Raw genomic sequence first — 19,111 nt, 5'->3', positions numbered from 1 at the left:
GGACTTTAGTGCATTTACAATGGATTTTAAAAGAAAAAAATTCTCATTTTTCTTTTCTGTATATTTGTTATAATGTTTAGACAGATTTTTTTTTCAAACAGGTGAAGACTAGAGGCATAGACAGTCATCCAAACATAGTATCACATTTGGGAGATAAACATTTGTTTATACACATTAAAGCTAAATGTCCACGGATTCCTCTAACTCGCCTGTGTGTAATATTCTTTCCATTAGCAATAGTGGCCCTGTACCCCATGCCAGAGGTGTTACATGTCAAAATCATTTACTGAGCTCAAATAAATGAAGAAAAGAATTACAAGTATGATTCGTTACAAAAATGTTACTTGTAAACTCAATATCTGACAATTGTTTGTGGACAACAAAAGTCTTTACCAAAACTTTGGTCTGTCAATAGTTTGACCTAGTCACAACAATTAAACATCAACTTGATGTCAAAGAGTGTTAAAGATTAATCTCCAAATGGTATCTTGGCTCCAATAAATTTGTATTCCTAGCACTGTTAGCAGATATCGCTTTCCATTCTTCCTCCCCCTCACAAAGTAAAAGTCTGTAAATAAAGACCCTTTAGGGTATAATGCAAACAAACAGCACTCTGATTATTGACTTCTGTACTTAAATTGGCAATTAAAACCGTCTCCTAAAAAAAAGTTAAAATTATATATTAAGTTTTGTTATCTCTCAATCTGAGTAAAATATCTACCTGAATACTTATAAAGAAACTCAAACATAAGCTTAAAGTTGAATATATGCTCCCATTCTTTGCAAAAAAACAGCTATAGTTTTTATGTTTGTGGAAGTTGTATGTTTCTGCAATATATATGAAAAATTATATTCACTGTATATTAATTAGAGTGGAAGTGCCTGAGTCACAGCAATAAGGAAGAAAAAATAAAAGGTATTCATTTAGTAAACACTTAAGTACAAACCGTGGGTTGACTTAGAAGACTGAAAAGTTAACAATAGGCATAAAATTAAATTGTCAGTTCCTTTGGGCACAGAATACCATATGTAATTACATTCCACAGCAAAGCAGTATGTTTACTAATATATTACAGAGGTATAGGAAATCATATAAGGAATGAGGCTATTTAAAGGTATCTGATATATTATGGTCTCCTCTAATCACATGCATTCTACTGCTTTGCTTAACTGTACAGGGTAAGAACAAAACTCTTCATGGCATTCCAATAAACTTTTGAGTTACCTTTTCATATTTTCAGGACATCTATTATTATTGGCTTACATTTATGACAAACCTTAGTCAACTGCTGAGAATGAGTACTTGTACTGAATTTGCTTTTCAGTTTACAGTGTGTTGATACCAACAAACTAAATACAGTGCTATATTTTGCAAGTTTGTTATCACTAGTGATGACCAGTGGAAAAAAAAAAAGGAAATATTTTATGCAAAGTAGTTCAAAATAAAATTACTACTGAGAGGGCACAGCAACATGTGGGCATTTACTAGAATTGGATAAACATGGCAAAATGAATGATTGTGGGTCATGTTTCAACTGTACTTCACTCAATCTCTTTTTGTTCACTTCACTAATATTCTAAAAAAGAATATTTATAAATATTATAGTGCATTTATTTATAGTAATTTATAAATATAAATAGTGCATTTATTTCTTAAAAAAGAAATAAATTCAGAAAATATTCAGCCAACTTTAAGGCAAATGTGAAATACTTCATCTTGAACGTTCAGAGTGGAAGTCTAATTTTAAGGGCTATAGTTATTATATAGCAAGAATAAAATCTTACTGCATATTCTCCATGAGCTAACCAATCAAGGGGAAAATATGCCAGACAAAACATAGCAGAGACTAAATATACAGTGTGCTGTCAGTGCTGGTAGTTGCAGTGATCATCTTTTTTCCTCCCCTGCCTTCATCTTTCCAATTTTATGATCATTAATCCCATATTATTTTGCTGGCTACTTGAATCAGATCCCCTCTTCACTCATGTGTCTGCTGGTTTTTGGTCATCTTGATACAACCTGTGCTTTTCCTTTAAATGATGAGTGTAATCAAGTACGCTATTTTGAGAATGTAGCTGGTTGGGATTTCATCATAAACATACTTGTGATTAGTCACACCTCACAGTTCAGAATAGTCCTGTGACGTTTCGGATTTCATTGATTTTTAGAAAGAGTTATATTAATAGATCCATTTGAAATCTAGCCAAAGAAATTACCAGACTTTAAAGTTTTTCTTCAAGCAAACACATGGTCAAAACAGGTGGCCCAAAGAAGAAAACTCAGATGGAATTCATAAAAATATCTATGACTTTCAGGAAGCTCTTTAGCTATTGTAAAGTTCAGGCTTTTCCACTCAACCAAAACATTTCCTTGAAGACACCATCAGGACTCCACCAGTGTTAACAATAGTGAGGAGCAGGAGGAACATGATGAAATCATGGATCCTGCTGACCAAACTAAACAAGGCACCGACAGTCCAAGGTATCCAAGTCCTCTGGCTCATAGCTAGAAGAATTGTTGGGTTTCCAAGCAGAAACTCAAACCTTAAAAGGAGCCTACTTCTGTAATATGTGATATAATATATTGCTTTTATCTCTTAGCAGTCTGTAATTTTTATTCTACTAGGCAACCTCTATTTAACATTTGCCTCCTTTCTGGTATTTCAGCAAACCTAAATGTTAAGCCTGGTGCTTAGTTATATCTTGTTCACAGGCCAGTTGTTTCCCTGGTCATTGCCCAAACAAGTTCTCTCTAGCTGACAGTGGGTCAGCAAGAAGGCAATTTTGAAGTAAAAATACCTTTCCAGTAGGAACATAAATAAAACCCAATATTTATGTGACACACATTTTCACTACGCTCTTGGGTTTTTAACAAGTTCTTGTGAAATAAAGGAGCCAAAGCATACGAGTATTATTTTAAGAAAAGAAAGGATATATTTGAAGTCCCATTGTGGTTTCCATACACCCCTTTGAATCTTGTACTACTCTCTTTGGTGAAATTTCTAGTCATCATGAGCCTACAGATAGTGTTGTAAATAGAGACTGGACATTAATGCAATTGTCTTGAGACTGCCCATAAAGCCACCCATTTAATCAGCTTGATGGACATTACCCTTGTAAAGCAGTAACACGGTGTATGCTTCCATTTTGCTCACTGCCTGTTTGAACAATCTTTGTTTGAAGAATATCATGGAACGTAGCAGCTAAATTGAGGACAAACTAATAGAAATGCATACACACAGGATTTACTTGTGTTGCCTGAAACCAGCAAACCTCACTGACAACCTGCAGCAGTATCTGCGTAATTTTTCAACAGACTTTACTCCACAGTTGCTTAGACTGCAGTCATCCTCCCATTTAATAGTCAGTCCATAACTTGTCACTATCCTTCACAATCTCAAGAGTTCTCCACAAAAATAAGGAAGATGATGACAGTACCCCAAGACTGAACAAGCTGGTGAGATCTGAGAGGAATGAAAGAAATGAAGCAAAACTGTTTCTGATGTTAGCAAGGACACTACAGCTTGACAGTAACTAGTGGCCTTTAATCTCTTCTGTACAGGTGACCTCACTAGCAGAGGTACCAACACTGACAACAACTATGCATATGAAAGAAGTTTAAATGATGCCATATTTGTGCACATATCGACAAAAACATTGAAGGGAAACATAATGATAACAAAGATCATCGATGAGTCAGTGATTTCACAGTGCAGCTTGAAATGCAAGAAACATACACCACTGTCCCGATGTGATCTGACTACAGCCATTTGCCTTAAACACCCTTTCTAAATTTAAGTTTTCCATAAGGGAGAACAACAGAAAGTTTCCCATTACCTAAACTCCTCACCCATAAAGGTGTGTTTTATTCAACATCCAGAGATGCAAAAAATAGATACGGCCATCTAACTTGTCACTTGGAGAACACACCTATCTGCTTGCTTCATTTTATAAATGGGATTACTGCATTTTAAAACAGCACAACTGTATAATTTAAATAATATGCAGTGCTGTTATTTCCACTGATACTTTTAGTTATTATTAAAAATACTAGAGAATGTGCTTATGTGCATTGTTCGGCATCTTGAACAATTTTTTAAAATACCATCTTTAGTTCATAAAAATACATGTATCTGTTTAAAAAGTAAATAGTAGTGCAATAATAAAATCCAAAATGGAGCAGACTATATTCTCATTTAAGTTATCAGGAAATGTTTTGATTCACTGATCTATAAATATTCATCTGCAGAATGAACTCGTCATTGTAAGTGTAAACATTATGCAATAGAAGCAGCACAACCGGTATCTATCTCTGTGTTCCTACAGAATTGTAGCATTTCACAGTTGTCTTCTCAAAATGCTGAGGTAGGTCCATCATATTTCATCTGTCTCCTCTTCATATCTGCAAACCTCTCTCATTTGTGCCCAGAAAGATTATATAAAGCACAAGCAGCTGCCATGAGAAACACGTATTTCCAATCAATTTCTAGCCTACATGTCTGGGTCTTCTATTTATTCACCCTTTAGTCTTCCAAGTGCATGTTCTATTGTTTTTCTCAAGAAGCGTTTTTCTCCCTTTTGGTTGCCTAATAAAAGAATCCATAAGCTCAGTAAACATACGAAAAGCTGTTTCTAGTAAATGATATTCCATGACTAGTTTTTCTTGCTTCAGTTAAATGTCACATTCAAAAATACTGCTATATGGAATAATCACTCTACAAGCTAGACTTGTACGACCTGGAATGAGAAGGGTCAAATTTGTGAGGTAGACCGTGCTTCAAGGTAGCCTCAAAGCCTACATTCCGGCTCAGTTTCATCAGCTTTCTGATGTCAGTCTTAGTTCTCCATGTCTTCTAATGATGAAGATTGTCATCATTATCATTACACTGTGCAGTGCTTTAGATAATTGGTGATGAAAAAAAAACGTGAATGAAAATTTATGGGAAAAAGACGAACTTAATGCAGAGAGTGAGGATTGGCTGCAATAGCATATTAAAAGATTGTGAGTGAGATATAAATTAGGCAAGCAGAAATCAGTTTCTTTAATGTCTACTGTCATGCTTTAGGCCAGCCGGCAAGTAAACTCCACACAGCTGTCTACAAGTAAAATTCACTTCTGACAGAGCTTGGGTATAACTCTGCACAGAATATATGTTTTATGGACATTTAAGCTGGAAAGGAAAATTTCACCTGTGAGCTTTCCAAAAGGCTGCACCCCTCATGCCTGTGGTTAAGATGGGTAAGACAACTGGTATCTGCTGTGAATCACTTGCAAGTTTTAGACCACTGAAGTGGCCTGTGTTTACTATTGGTTTGAGTTTCACAGCAGGATAAGCAGTGCAAGAAAGACCATTCTTCCTGAATATACTTGTCTGTAAATTTCTGAGAAATTAATTTTTGTTTACAGTGTTATTAACAAGACAATTTTGCAACTGAAGGAAGGTAATTTGGGTTGTTCTGAAGCAGTTGTTTTAATAGTAGCAATGACAGCAGCAAAAAAGAGTTGCACTCAAAATGCAAAAGAACGAGAGACTGTCAAGGAGATGTAAAAATGGATGAAAGTGTAAGGCAGATCCATGATGAATATCCTTGAGACTCAAACAAAAAGGAGATAATTTTCATCATTAGAACTGAAGGAAAACTAGGAGGAAAATTCCAAAATCTTATTCCACAAAAAGGAGGGAACTAGGAAAGGAGAAGTTGTCAGGTTTTGAGTCTAAGATAAAATGAATACTTCACAATAAAATGAAATCAATTTTTCATTAAAATATGCCATGACTTGAGTTAGGTTGAAAATGAACAAAATCATTTTTTTCAGTAGCTTATAGAGTATATATCATAATGCTGTAGCAGTTTTAAGGTTGTAAATCATCCAAGACTGATTCTGTCTCAAGTGTTTGTAAAATTGTATTGAATCAACTGTTTTCCTAAACATTTACTTAATTCCATGGCTTAGCTTATATGGGAATCATAACCAGGTATGGTGCAGACAAACTATCAGAATAGACTGAAGCTAAGATGTTTTACCACTACAGATGCACACAAGATGCTGCACAAACCTAATAAGCTGCTGTAAAGAAATATTGGCATCTGGAATTTTCCAAGCTTTGAAAGATGTTACATATTTCAGTGAGGTCTGGAAACACCCTTACTGTAGGCAGCTTTGGTATTAACAGAATACACGTAAACATTACAGAGGATACTTCAAGGTCAGGAACTGCAGGCTTGTTTACAGCAAATAAATGTTTGTAATGAGACTGAGGTGTACCTAGGCTAGAACGGATGCACAGCTGATTCATCCTCCATCAGAGAAAGACTGCTCTTGGACCACAACTAAGGTATTCACACTGAATTATTATTATTATGAGTTCTTTTAATGCAGGCAGAGTATTTCAGAAGAGAATCTTCCCATATTGTTTTTGTTTATTTTTTCGTTAAAAATCTGCTACTTCTCTTGGTTGTAGCAGGACACTGAATTAGAGGAGCCTTTTGCCTAATCCAGTATGGATGTTGGCCATTTTTTCTGTGTCAGTCCTTTTAGAAACTCTATCCATCCAAGTTGAGAATATTTTTGCCTCTTCTTACCATGTCTCTCCATCACTATCACAAAGAGGAAGAAACAGGATGTGGGTTTGCATTCGGTAGTCACAGAGAAAGAAATATATGTATACCTCATCATAATCAATACCTGTCTCCAGTTTCTATCCTGATTCTACATGCAGGGTTAGTTGCTTCTTAGGCACATTTAAGAAACATTTGGATAACAAATCATTCAATTGTTAATTTAATTTGGTTGAGGGAGTGTGGGTGTTTGCATAACAACTGTTACACCTTTAAGAGTGTTTCAAAACTATTGCAAGAAACATTAAACATGATGATGATCTGAAGCATAACATACCAGGTATATTAGAAGTTTGCATTTAAATTTTCCAGCACAACGCATAATTTCTGAATATTATAAATAGATTACTTATTCTTCTTGAGAAAGGACAGGTATGTAATATTACCTAACTCTGTAATGCCCTGCAGGTGAAGAGTATCTAGTCGTTGGAGTACTGACACCATGATTTTATTTCCTGAATAGTTACTGGTTCCTTGTGTGTGCAGTCCAAAACCTCAGACTCCAGCAGGCTCTTAGCTGCAACAGTATTGACACACTGAAGTTGGAATGCCAAGGTTTACTTGGTTTACCATCAAAGCTCTGGGGCAGACTGAAAGCATACAAAAATACAGATAGTTCTTTGTACTTACAGACTGAAGTGTGCACAGACCTTTTTATGGAAATACACTGAGCTGAATGCTGCCCACACTGAGACTCTACTTGTACAGTCTCAATGACCAGAGTTATTTTATTGCAGCTCCACTTCTCATTTCACTAAACACAGAAGCAGGGGTAGAAACTCAGTTTCAACAAATATTTATATACAGTTGGTCATTTCATAATTTCCTATTCTGCTTAACAAGATGTTCTGCAGTTCTGGAAGTCACATGGCTTACTAGTGCAAGTTTATTTTTGTAAGTTGAACTTTTACCACCATTAGCTGCATCTAACATAATGATCTTTGGGGAAGGAAAATACTTATATTAGACACCATGGGTAAGTAATAATGATATAATCAATCATCATGATTTAGGATAAAGATACAATTGGAATACAGAAAAAGGTGACCTTTCCAGCTGAAGAGAAATTCATAATTCTTTTCTGACATGGTAGGACTGCTATGTAGTGAAAGAAAGAGTTCTGCGCCCATACCTCATCTTATATTCGAAGTCCCACAGATCTGAAGAGCTTGATTCAAAGACTGTTGAATCTGAGTCTTTTCCTTCGCTACTGTGATTCTGAAAAAATGAGAGAGTATTTTATGAAAGCACATGCCAGTCTCTGAAAAGAAAATATTCTGGAAAAATAGAAAGTTTTACATTAAACTGGATGGAAGAAGTGGCATTAGAGTTGCAAAAATATCTGACACTCTTGTTATAACATTAATTTTGTCCTTGAATATTAAGAAGCCACAATGTCCAGCAGTATTTTTTTTTTTTGTCCAGTCAGTGAATTCATTTCAGCATGATCTACTGCATTTGTAGGATCATTTGTTACAAACTAAGAAGAGCAAGTATATTTCTCTACTGACTGACTTTAAAAACACCATAACAACCTTCATTTTCTTTCCAATCAGCATTTCTCCTTCATTCCTTTGACTGCCTTGTATGCAATTAATCATTTCTATGTCCTGAAATTCAGTTATCCACATAGCTTTAAAGCCTTCTATATGGAATGAAAGGTGTGAATTGGAACTTTCCATTGCAATTCTTAAATTTAATATATTATACATGATATATCGTACCAGATTTTGTCATTTTAACATTTTGGAAATTGCACATCTACCTAAATTAGTGTGAGTTTTTTTTTCCATTTTAATGCTGTTTATGGAAAATTGCTTTTCACAAAATAGATGTTTTAAAAAAGCAGGTTTTATGAAAGACCTGAAAAAGTATCACAGGACTTGGGAAAAATTGAAGCATTGGTTTTCAGCAACTTAAAACCTCAGCTTCAAAGTGTTTGGACAGTACAGATATTTATTATTCGTCAGAGTATTTTCTGATTGTCTCTTCACTCACTCACTTGCTGTAGTTTCTGCCCATGCCTTGTTCTTTTTCTTTGCCTCTTCATTATTTACACAAGACTCGGAGATCCTGTCAGAAAGCGTTAGGTTTTTAGGTCATAGGTAAGGTGCTTAGCAAGACCTTCACCTTTTATAAGACCAGACTACACAGTTCAGTAGTATTTAACAGGAAAAACATACATATCTGATACAGTGAATGAAGAAATACCACTTTAATGTCACTCCAGTTATATTAGTATTCAACACAGAGTTCTGTGAAGTGTAAACTGAGCATTTCATGATTCCATGTATACTAATGCTACAAGCACTGAGAATTGCTTTTCCAATAATGTCTAATCTTAAAATATAGGACAAAACTGCATCTAGCTCATACAACAGTGCCCTAAAAAGACAGAACACCCCACAGAGACAACTTCCAGTAGGAAAACCTGCTTGCCTCTGTACAAAGCAGGGCATTCTCCAGATACATCATTAGTCCTAACATTACTTTCATTTTGAGGACTTAAGACTTGCAACAGCTTAATATTAACACCTTTGGCAAGTAGTGAGCACCTTTTACCAATCTCAGGCAAAACCTCTATGTAGTTATCGGATTTAGAAGAGATATTACATGCCTCCTGGAGCGAGACTGAAGCATGAACTGTTCTATAGCCAGATTTTACTTCGTTGTAAAGATTGAGGAAGTTTCTTTAAACATTGGATGAACTCTTCCAAATCTTCATTTCTTTGAGCAGATAGTTACAGCCATTATAGTGGTAAAATATGTCTCAAATGCCTGCCCACGTGTTTCCTAGAAAGTTAATACAGTCATCTTCAGTATTTCGCTGGTTTTGAATTTTAACCATAGATATTTACTACAGTTGATGGTCTATCAGCAATTTTGCTGACTGATGGTTCATTCCAATTTTTCTCATAAAGAAAAAAAAATCTGTGGTAGTAACATCAGCAAATTTTAAAGTAATACAAACAGCAGTTGGCAGTACAGAACAATCAGTTGTGATTAATTTGTTCTGACACCACCATTCTGTGGTAGGGCATGTGGAAACTGTAAAGAGTTTTGAGTGTGAGAAACTACTGGGAACACTTACTTAATATGCAGAATTAGTATATTTTTGAGTTATTTCATATGTAACTTCTGTAGTATATAAGCATTGAGCCTATACCACAGAATCTCACTGAATCCAATAAAATTAATCCCTATTGATTTCAACATATCCATTAGGTAGTCCTTGTAGCTAGTTACTTAAAACTCAATGAAGTAGTTATACAAGTTGAAGCTCAAAGTTAAAGTCCAAAGAAAACAATGCTGTTAGTTGCTACCTAATCCTGAAAACACATAATAAGCATGTCTAACTTTTGGCTTCAGCTGCTGGTGCATTATTTTAGACCTCAAGTGGTTGTACTTGTAAACAATAATTTTCTCTGAAAGTAAAAATAAAAATGTAGAAATCAGACATATTTGGCAATCCTGACAAAAGAAAATACAAATTAATATAAAATAGATTTAAAAAGATTGATTATAAATAAGTATAGTTAATGTACAGTACTTGCAAATTGCTATCCAAATGGTTCTTGTTATGTCCATTTCTATGACATGCTACCACAGTATGACAAAAATCTGACTTAGTCTAAGGGGTTATTTTTCTCTACAGTATTTATTTCTGTACTGCATATGGAGATAGGTCATTTAGAAAGAGTAGTTAGTTTTGGCACTTGAAATACTCAAGCAAACAAAGATTCCTGGAATTAGAACGAAAACTTCCAGTAAAACAAAGATCAAACTCTCAAGAGTTCAAATAATACTAAACTAAACATGACTAGTCTTCAGAGATTACGTGTTACTATCTTTACTTTTTGTTTTTCAAGCACAGCAGTAGTAGACCTTAAAATCACACTTCCTTTCTCCATAAGTTTGTAACAAATTTTCTGATATTATTTTTGCTTTAGGAGATCCATCATTTGGGTTTCTGTGGTGTTTTTTAGTAATACTAAATCTGCTCTCCGTTGAAAGAATTTAGTTTTGTTGTAACTGCTCACTTAGGTCCTCTAGGAAAAGACAGCCTTGCTGAACTTACAGGAAACTTAAAATTGGTATAGAACGTGTTGAATTAAGCCCTATGTTCTAATTAGGTGTTTTCTGTGTATTTATTATTACAGTGATTTATTTTCTCTACAAGAACAAGTTGGTGTCAGCATTGCCTTTGTGGAACATTCCATTCCTGCTTGAAATAGTTATGTTTGTCCAGGGATGACCAAGTAAATTAGTGTTTCTTCATGCAATCAGGACAGGATAAATGAGAAAGAGAAAGCAAATACGAACAAGGAGATAAAAATACCACTATGGAATATCAAAACAGCCAAAAGATGAAGTCCAAGTCAATGCATATTTCATTATGTCAGGAAATATGAGAAAGCAGACAAGAACATATGCTGTATGTATTGGTACATGCAGTATTTATACATCTTTTAAAATAATATTTAACACTTAATCACAAGAAAAATATTCATTTTATATATTCAGATATTTAAATATAATTAATATATTCAAATATTCATACGAAGAATTAAGTTACATTAAAATATGTGACGTTGTGGGGAGTGGACTAACTAATCCATGTGAACTTGGCTTCATGGGCAGCCAGTAACTTTCCACTGCACTTGCTATGTAGTTTAATCAGGTACCCCAAACAGATAGGAACACCCTATACGTGCTGAAGTAACGTTGCTTTAGAGGCACTGGTGGTGACATTAAAGTATAATATCCTTGGACGAGTAAAAGAAGTAATATTTCATTTGGTAATTAGATTCCCACAAAGCTGTCTCTTGAAAGTCATTTTTTTCTGCAGTTTTGTGATCTCTGGCTCTATTAAAAACAAAAGGCAGAACAGCAAATTAAGACTTGGTAACCTAATTTTGGATTTATCATTCCTCTGTTTTCAGGGTTAGGACTTCAAGTACAATTTTGGTAGAACTGCAAATGAGGTGCAAGTAATTTTGAGGAAATAAATTAATTTGTTCAACAAGTTGTTAGAAGAGCTGAATTTCTGCTTCAGCAAAGAAGAGGTAGCTCCCATGTCTTACTGACTTTAATATTGTTAACTAAATGTGAGAAGCTGTGGCTCATGCCCACTGAGTTCAATGAGAAACAGCTTGCATCCACAACATTTTGGATCAGGCACAGAATTATTTTGATGGCTTTAAGGAACAGGAATATATAGGACTGTAAGGGAGTACAGCTGATAAAATGAAATCCTGGTCTTACTAATATCAATGGGAATTTTACTGCTCACTTAGGAAAGGCTGAAATGGTTCATGATATGTTAACTTATTTCAATTAAGGTAAAGTATGATTGGGTGGGCTGGCTACAGAAAGCTCATGAATAATAATAATAATAAAATATCTCCTTCATCAGGACTTGAGTTTTCCTACTAGCAAGCTATTATTTTTTTTTTTTTTAAGGTTTTACAAAAATAACAAAAAGTGAAGAAACAATTCTCATTGCTTGGAAATGTAAAAATATCCCTAGAGTACTGAATTGTTTTTACATTTTAATCTATCCTGTCACATACAAAGAGTAGAATTGACCCTTTTGCATATACAAACACCAAGCAATTTCACAGGCACCAGCATCAGAAAAAATACATTTCTATTAATTATAGGATTGTGCATTATGCTTCAATACAAACCTGTCTGCAGGTATTTAACACACTTAATGGTGTAGTGTAATAGTCCTGTTATGTGGGAGCTGTATCACTGTTGGCTTTCTGGCCCCTGTGACCTTAATTCCTGAAGTCAAGATTATGTTGTAGCCATGTACCCACAAAAAAAAACAACTGAAGAGAAGAAAACACACCAAGGTGATCAGGAATAATAACAATGAAGAATTAAAAATCCGTCACCATTTTGCTTTTAGAATTACATATAACTTATGTGAATAATGATATTAAAATAGCTTCTTTTCCCATACTTGGATGCCTCTGTAGTATACTCCATTATTTCAAATTAACACTGGAAAAGGATTTAGCTGAAAAACTTCCTTGTCAGAGACAAAAAGAAAGTTTCATTAGCATAACTCTGTACAGTCCTTCTGTTAATATTTTCAGGGACAAAAATACAATTATCCCCTTTGTTAATACAAAAAAAAAAAAAAAAAGAAAAAATCGGAACAGAGTGAAATTATGGAAAATCTAGATTACAACTCCAGTGAAAAATGTGGGACAAATTGGATAGGAATATAAAAGTATCAGTTCTGACTGATGAAACTTATGCAAACAACAGGGAAAAAAACCCCACCCTTTTTAGAACATTTTGACATGTGTGAAAACTACAAATGCTAGAACTGTGAAAAGGAAACTGGGAATTTGATCCATATGTTCTGGAAATGCCACTGCCTACAGCTAAATTATTTTTGGAGAACAGAACAGAGAACAGAAGAACAACTGCTATAGCTGTTATAAACACAGGGTCTCCCTGGTGATGCAAAGATCTTACCATGGCAGATATTAATGAGTGACTGTTACCATCTGGATACCATATAAGAAGAAATCATCTTTGATATGTTCTAGAATAATTACTAAGGAATATGATATTATTTATCAATTATCTCTTTAATTCTCCAGGAAGAAATCATTCCACTTAACTCCAAGGCAAAAAACCATTATTCAGGGTGGTTCACACATTGATTTTCTTCGTATAGGTGAATATAATTTAAAAGCCTGAATGGATCTAAGTAATTCTACTGTATTAGGGAAGATAATACTTTAAGCTTGGGAAGCTCTTTATCATGGTATATTTTTTCAAAGTGTAATATTTTTAAAATCTGCAACATATGAAATAGCAGTAAGACCTGTGGACAGATTCTGCTACTGCTTCTCAAAACCAAAAGCATACCATGCTGATTACAAGAGAAATAATTACAAATTAGCTTGGGCTACCATCTAGTTGATCACAGGAATGTGTGACTGGAAGGAATGAACTTCATTCGTTCTGCTGTCAAAGGCAACAAAGCCTTATATTTCTATTCCATACATTTAGCAAGCAGAATCTTCGTATCTGTTGGCATCTTCCACTTTCTACCTGAAGGCTAACCCTGGACACTTATTCCTCTGACAATTCGATAGCCCACAATTCAGTTTATTCTAGACAGTCAGTACCCATTTGTACCAACGTTATCCTTCTAATATGCAACACTTACTGTCATAACCAGTTCATGGCAGTAACTCTTGCTGCAGAAAGGGATAGAGACCAACGTAAAGAGCAATAGATTTAAAGAAAGCAGTATGCAAGTTTTCTTGGCCATACCAGCAAATTCTCTCTGAAAAAGTTAAAAGATGTTTATAAAAACTTCTGAATGGTGGCAACTATATACCATCTGTTTCGTTCTGGTTTAGAAAGCAATTGCATCAATCCATGATGTTCTGTTTACCACCTCTCCCTCACAACAGCCACTAGGCAAAACCTAGCAACAAAGTTGTGACTATCATATTGAAATAATAAAAAAGAGTTTCTTTTATTAAAAATGACATGTAAAAATTATATTAGTAACACACTTCTAGTTTGATACTAATTTTTACTCTTCTTGTAAAAAAATGTATTTAGTAAGCAATTTATGAATTCTGAAAAGAAATAGTTCTCTGCACATATAATCATCAAACTTGAACTGACCCTAAGTACAGTTTTTATTTTTCATGTCTTTATTCATTCTTTTCTACATAGTATTTGTGGAATTCAGCATCTGGAACGAGCAGGAAACAGGTTGACTCTCTTTGACTCCCTTTATTTCTGCATAGTGACATTTTCCACTGTGGGCTTTGGGGATGTTACACCCAAGATATGGCCTTCAAAGCTGCTTGTTGTCATTATGATCTGTGTTGCTCTTGTGGTGTTGCCCATACAGGTAAATGTGGATTTTTCTTCTCTTTAGAATTGTTTTTAAAACAAAAGAATAATAAGAGTAATAATTTATTGTTACTATTATTATTGCATATAAAATGTCAGAAAAAATAATCATCTTCTATACTATTTATTCTGCTGTGTTTTTTTTTTTCCTTCCTTTTTTTTTGGTCTGTTTTCCTATAGTCTAAATTTATACTAAAAAATAGAGCATGAATAACAGTTTTCAAGTGCTGGTGAAAGCTTTCTGTTCCTGTCATGCACCACAGAGCTCTTCCTTCATCCTATGATATAGGTTTGTTATTAACGGAACAATGTTTAGAAGAACAGTAGCCAGCACTTTCTTTATGAGTATAGCATTTCCTCTGCAGGCTCTCCCTGTTTCTAATCGTGGTTCTCTCCGCTTCCTCTCTTACTCTTACAGCTCAGCGCTAACTTGAAAAAAGTCTCATTAAATCTGCAACTCCAGCAAATTGGGTTCACAGCTGTGTGTGTCGGTACACACACATGCGCAGAGCCAACAGCACAGTTAGGAATTTTTGATGCCTACTTCAGTTTAGGACTTCTAACGGTTTCAACAGGAAAAGGCTGATTTATGAAAATGCAAGTGTTTCAAGGAATCACTCAGTTTCATTGAATTTGTACCAAACATTTCCCAGCTCATTAAGTGAGGCTTGATGACAGAAACCCTGAGATTACATAGGAAGTCCTGCCAAGATGTTAACTGTTCCCCACTTGGCGATCACCCATAGCTCATGCCACAAAAAGGAGATGTAAGGAGACATTGTGCATACTTATCAAATCTTACAGTGGACTTGCTAGACCATGAAATCTATTATTCACAATTCAGTCTCTCCATCAGTTGAACATGGATGAGAAACAGCAACTATCATACAGATATATAGTTAAATTGAGCTCAGTATTAAATGTATATGACTTACACGAAGCTTTGAAATGGTGTTTGTATTTTTTATTACAGATTGTTACAATGGCACTGATTATTACAGTATTCTCTTTAGTCTAAAGAATTCAAACTGGTAGAGCAATGTTTACTGCTAGCCTGCATATATAGTTCAGCTGACAAAGGCAAGTATGCTGTATTAACAGCAGCCGTGCATTTAAGTTGTGTCTCAGTTTATAAGACAGATAAAAGAGTATACAGAAGGCCACCTTTGAAATGTTGTAAATCTCTGAGAAGAGTTACTGCCCCAACTAGGTAAAATGGTGCTTCTATCTGAGTATCCGTACTCAGAGTATACATCTAAGTGTGTGAAAATTTAGACTTGCATTTGAGGAAAACATTTCATCACATGGCACTGGAAAAAGAGAGCTCAGAGGTATAAATTACATAAAGGAAATAAGGTACAGCCTTCATTTTTTTCTAAAAATCTTGAGATGGAAGTCCCACAATATTTTAATGGATTTACTTTGCTATTTGTGTGTGGCAGAGACTGGTTCTACTGCCATATTTTTCAATCACCCTATTATTCATCTCACCCACTTGAGAACTTTTTCCAAAGGAAAAGACATGAGGGTTAGGGTATCTTTTCATAGAGGCATGAGATGAACGATGCAACATTGCTAAGTCATGATACAGTTAAACTACACATCTGTTTGTTTATATTTCACTGACAATCGGCATCTCTTGCAGTTTGAACAGCTGGCATATCTGTGGATGGAGAGACAAAAGTCCGGTGGTAACTACAGTCGACACAGAGCTCAGACAGAAAAACACGTTGTGCTGTGTGTTAGCTCTCTGAAGATTGACTTACTTATGGATTTCCTAAATGAATTCTATGCTCACCCCAGATTGCAGGTACTTTAAAGTGGGGGGGGGGGGGGGGAGAAAACACTGATTTCATGCAGACAGCCTTCTGACATGGTCTTTAATTCGTAAAACTGAATTTGGGAATAGCTGACTGAATTGGGAATCTATAATTACAATAAGAAGCTGAGATACAATATGGAGACATTCATTTAAAATTGAGGTAAACAGACTAAATAAGTAGAATTACTGTCTTGTTGAATTATGCCTTTTAGAAACAGGTATTTCCATGCAAATTCATAGAATCATAGAATCATAGAATCGTTAGGGCTGGAAGGGACCTTCAAAGGTCATCTAGTCCAACTCCTCTGCAAGGAACAGGGATATCTCCAACTAGATCAGGTTGCTCAGGGCCTCATCCAACCGGGCCTTGAACGTCTCCAGGGATGGAGCATCCACCACATCCACCATCTCTCTGGGCAACCTGTTCCAGTGTTCTACAACTCTCATGGTAAAAAATTTTTTCCTAATATCCAACCTGAATCTACCTCCCTCTATTTTAAAACCATTACCCCTTGTCCTATCACAACTGGCCCTCCTGAACAGCCTCTCCCCATCTTTCCTGTAGGCCCCCTTGAGGTACTGGAAGACCGCTATAAGGTCACCCCGGAGCCTCCTCTTCTCCAGGCTGAACAGCCCCAACTCTTTCAGCCTGTCCTCATAGGAAAGGTGCTCCAGCCCTCTTATCATCTTCGTGGCCCTCCTCTGGACCCTCTCCAACTGGTCCATGTCCTTCTTATGTTGGGGACTCCAGAACTGGACGCAATACTCCAAGTGAGGTCTCACGAGGGCAGAGTAGAGGGGGAGAATCACCTCCCTCGACCTGCTGGCCATGCTCCTCTTGATGCAGCCCAGGACGCGGTTGGCCTTCTGGGCCGCAAGAGCACATTGCCGGCTCATATTGAGCTTCTTATTATTATATTGCTTCTTATTATCATATTATTGCTTCTTCTTATTAAATTCCTTATATTCTACCCCCAAATATAAAATGAAAAATACTTGAATTATTTTTCCCTGTTGTTTTGTGACTGGACGCAAAACTCCTCACAAGTCAAAGTGTCTTTTGACTTTCGCATTTTGCTTTGGGTTTTTTTTGTTAATGCTAAGAAGATTAGATCCTTTTAGAGTTGTTGAAATTAAGAAATAAATAGGCATATCTTAAAGGACAAAGACCTTGAAAGAGTGCACGCAAAAGATTTTCTTAATGAACACATACTCTCTAGCTAATGCAAACAGATGTCATATGACATGCATTGATCATGTAAAAGCTTATTTATGTGAGTTAGTAATTTGGATTCATTATCATTAACTATCATTAGCTTTGCTACAAATAATTTCTTTTACTAAATCTTCTCTGTCCTTTACTAAGGTACCTGTGGTACCATGCCTCATTTTCTAATGTGAAAAAAAATCACAAAAATGCAATTCTCAAATTGCTGAGCAGCAATTTGACAATTTTCAAATTCAAAATATTCCCCCAAATAGCTAGCTACTAAGAGGCATAAGCAAATGCATAAAGAAATCCAGTTCTTTATAGATGTAAACACAAATTGAAATCTAAAACCTAGTTAACTAGCCTGAAGACTGAGTCAGGCTCTGTGATACACTGGAGACAAAGAAAAGTCCCAATAATATTTATGTAGCCTACAAGAGCTTATATACGTTCCCTTCGCAGTTGAAAAGGGAAGCTGACGGATACAGGAGCTGCACTGAATCCAATGCATTAAGCTTTCTGCAAAAGTCTGTGTGTGCTAAGGAAGACTTCTACGACAAGCCTGTCCTAAACTCTCAGTATCTCTTCTCACATTCCATATATGTCTCCTTTTCTTATGCACACACATGTATACCTCGGAGCAACCTTAATTTTCCTAACAAAGACTTTCTGTAGCACAGGAAACAGAGTTTGGATCTGCCCATTGATGTAGAAGAAAAAAATTTGGGGGGAAGACAATTTCATTTCGATTGTTGAAAATTTCCTACATTTTCCAGCTTGAATGATGGAAATGTATATTGTCTCCACAAAAAACCTACATTCATATGGAAACAAAAATGGTTCTATATGGACTTTAGTTGCCACCCTGGGGTCTTTTGTGAGCAGTTGATAACTGTCCAGCCATTTTTTTATTGAAGAATTCTTAAACACATGTATTCAAATAACTGTTGTTAATGAAATTTGAGAATGATCAGAGAGATTTTTGACATCCTGAATCTTTGTTGACTGATTTTCTAGTAACAATAACTGGTGACATAAAAAAATAACATGACTATTCCCCCTTATGTTTTTGACAGGACTATTATGTTGTTATTTTGTGTCCTACTGAGGTGGATGCTCAAGTCCGAAGGGTGTTACAAATCCCAATGTGGTCCCAAAGAGTTATCTATCTGCAAGGCTCAGCACTAAAAGATCAAGATCTGTTGAGAGCTAAGTAGGCAAATATTGACCAATATTGTTTTTTGCTTTTGTTTCACTCATACTGTTTGATAAAAAAGTTTGTCAAACAACAAAAGCTGTGCTAGAAGAAAAGCATGTTTATTTAGAAAGCAGGGGTCTTTGAAATAATTTGTTTTTCTTAATATCTGAAATTTTTCAAGGGACAGATATTTGTAAGCTCTTTCATTTGGCCAGTTTTTTCTTCACTGTCTTTTCTATCTCAGTTTTTAAAAGTATTGAAACAGAGCGCCTGTGATTTCTTCTGAAAAAGCATCACAGAAAATTCCAAAACTGCCAGTAATGCTAGAATTTGTTTCTATTCCTTGAGCAAAGATGAT

At 35.4% G+C, this 19,111-nt stretch overlaps 1 protein-coding gene across 6 annotated transcripts in view; it reads left to right on the top strand.

Moving 5' to 3' along the window:
- KCNT2 (potassium sodium-activated channel subfamily T member 2) overlaps nucleotides 1–19,111 on the top strand; it is a 145,607-nt gene that overhangs the window by 62,383 nt on the left and 64,113 nt on the right. For all 6 annotated transcript variants that reach the window (XM_086617174.1, XM_086617173.1, XM_086617171.1 and 3 more), the window contains 3 exons: nucleotides 14,341–14,521; nucleotides 16,169–16,333; nucleotides 18,632–18,768. In XM_086617174.1, coding sequence (XP_086473300.1) covers nucleotides 14,341–14,521; nucleotides 16,169–16,333; nucleotides 18,632–18,768 — 483 coding nt within the window. The remainder of the gene's footprint in view (nucleotides 1–14,340; nucleotides 14,522–16,168; nucleotides 16,334–18,631; nucleotides 18,769–19,111) is intronic.

Source organism: Tauraco erythrolophus, chromosome 10, assembly GCF_009769465.1.
Source record: "Tauraco erythrolophus isolate bTauEry1 chromosome 10, bTauEry1.pri, whole genome shotgun sequence".
Classification (NCBI taxonomy): Eukaryota; Metazoa; Chordata; class Aves; order Musophagiformes; family Musophagidae; genus Tauraco; species Tauraco erythrolophus.
Note: the sequence above shows the minus strand (reverse complement) of the source record. Positions and strands in the feature narration are given on the sequence as shown.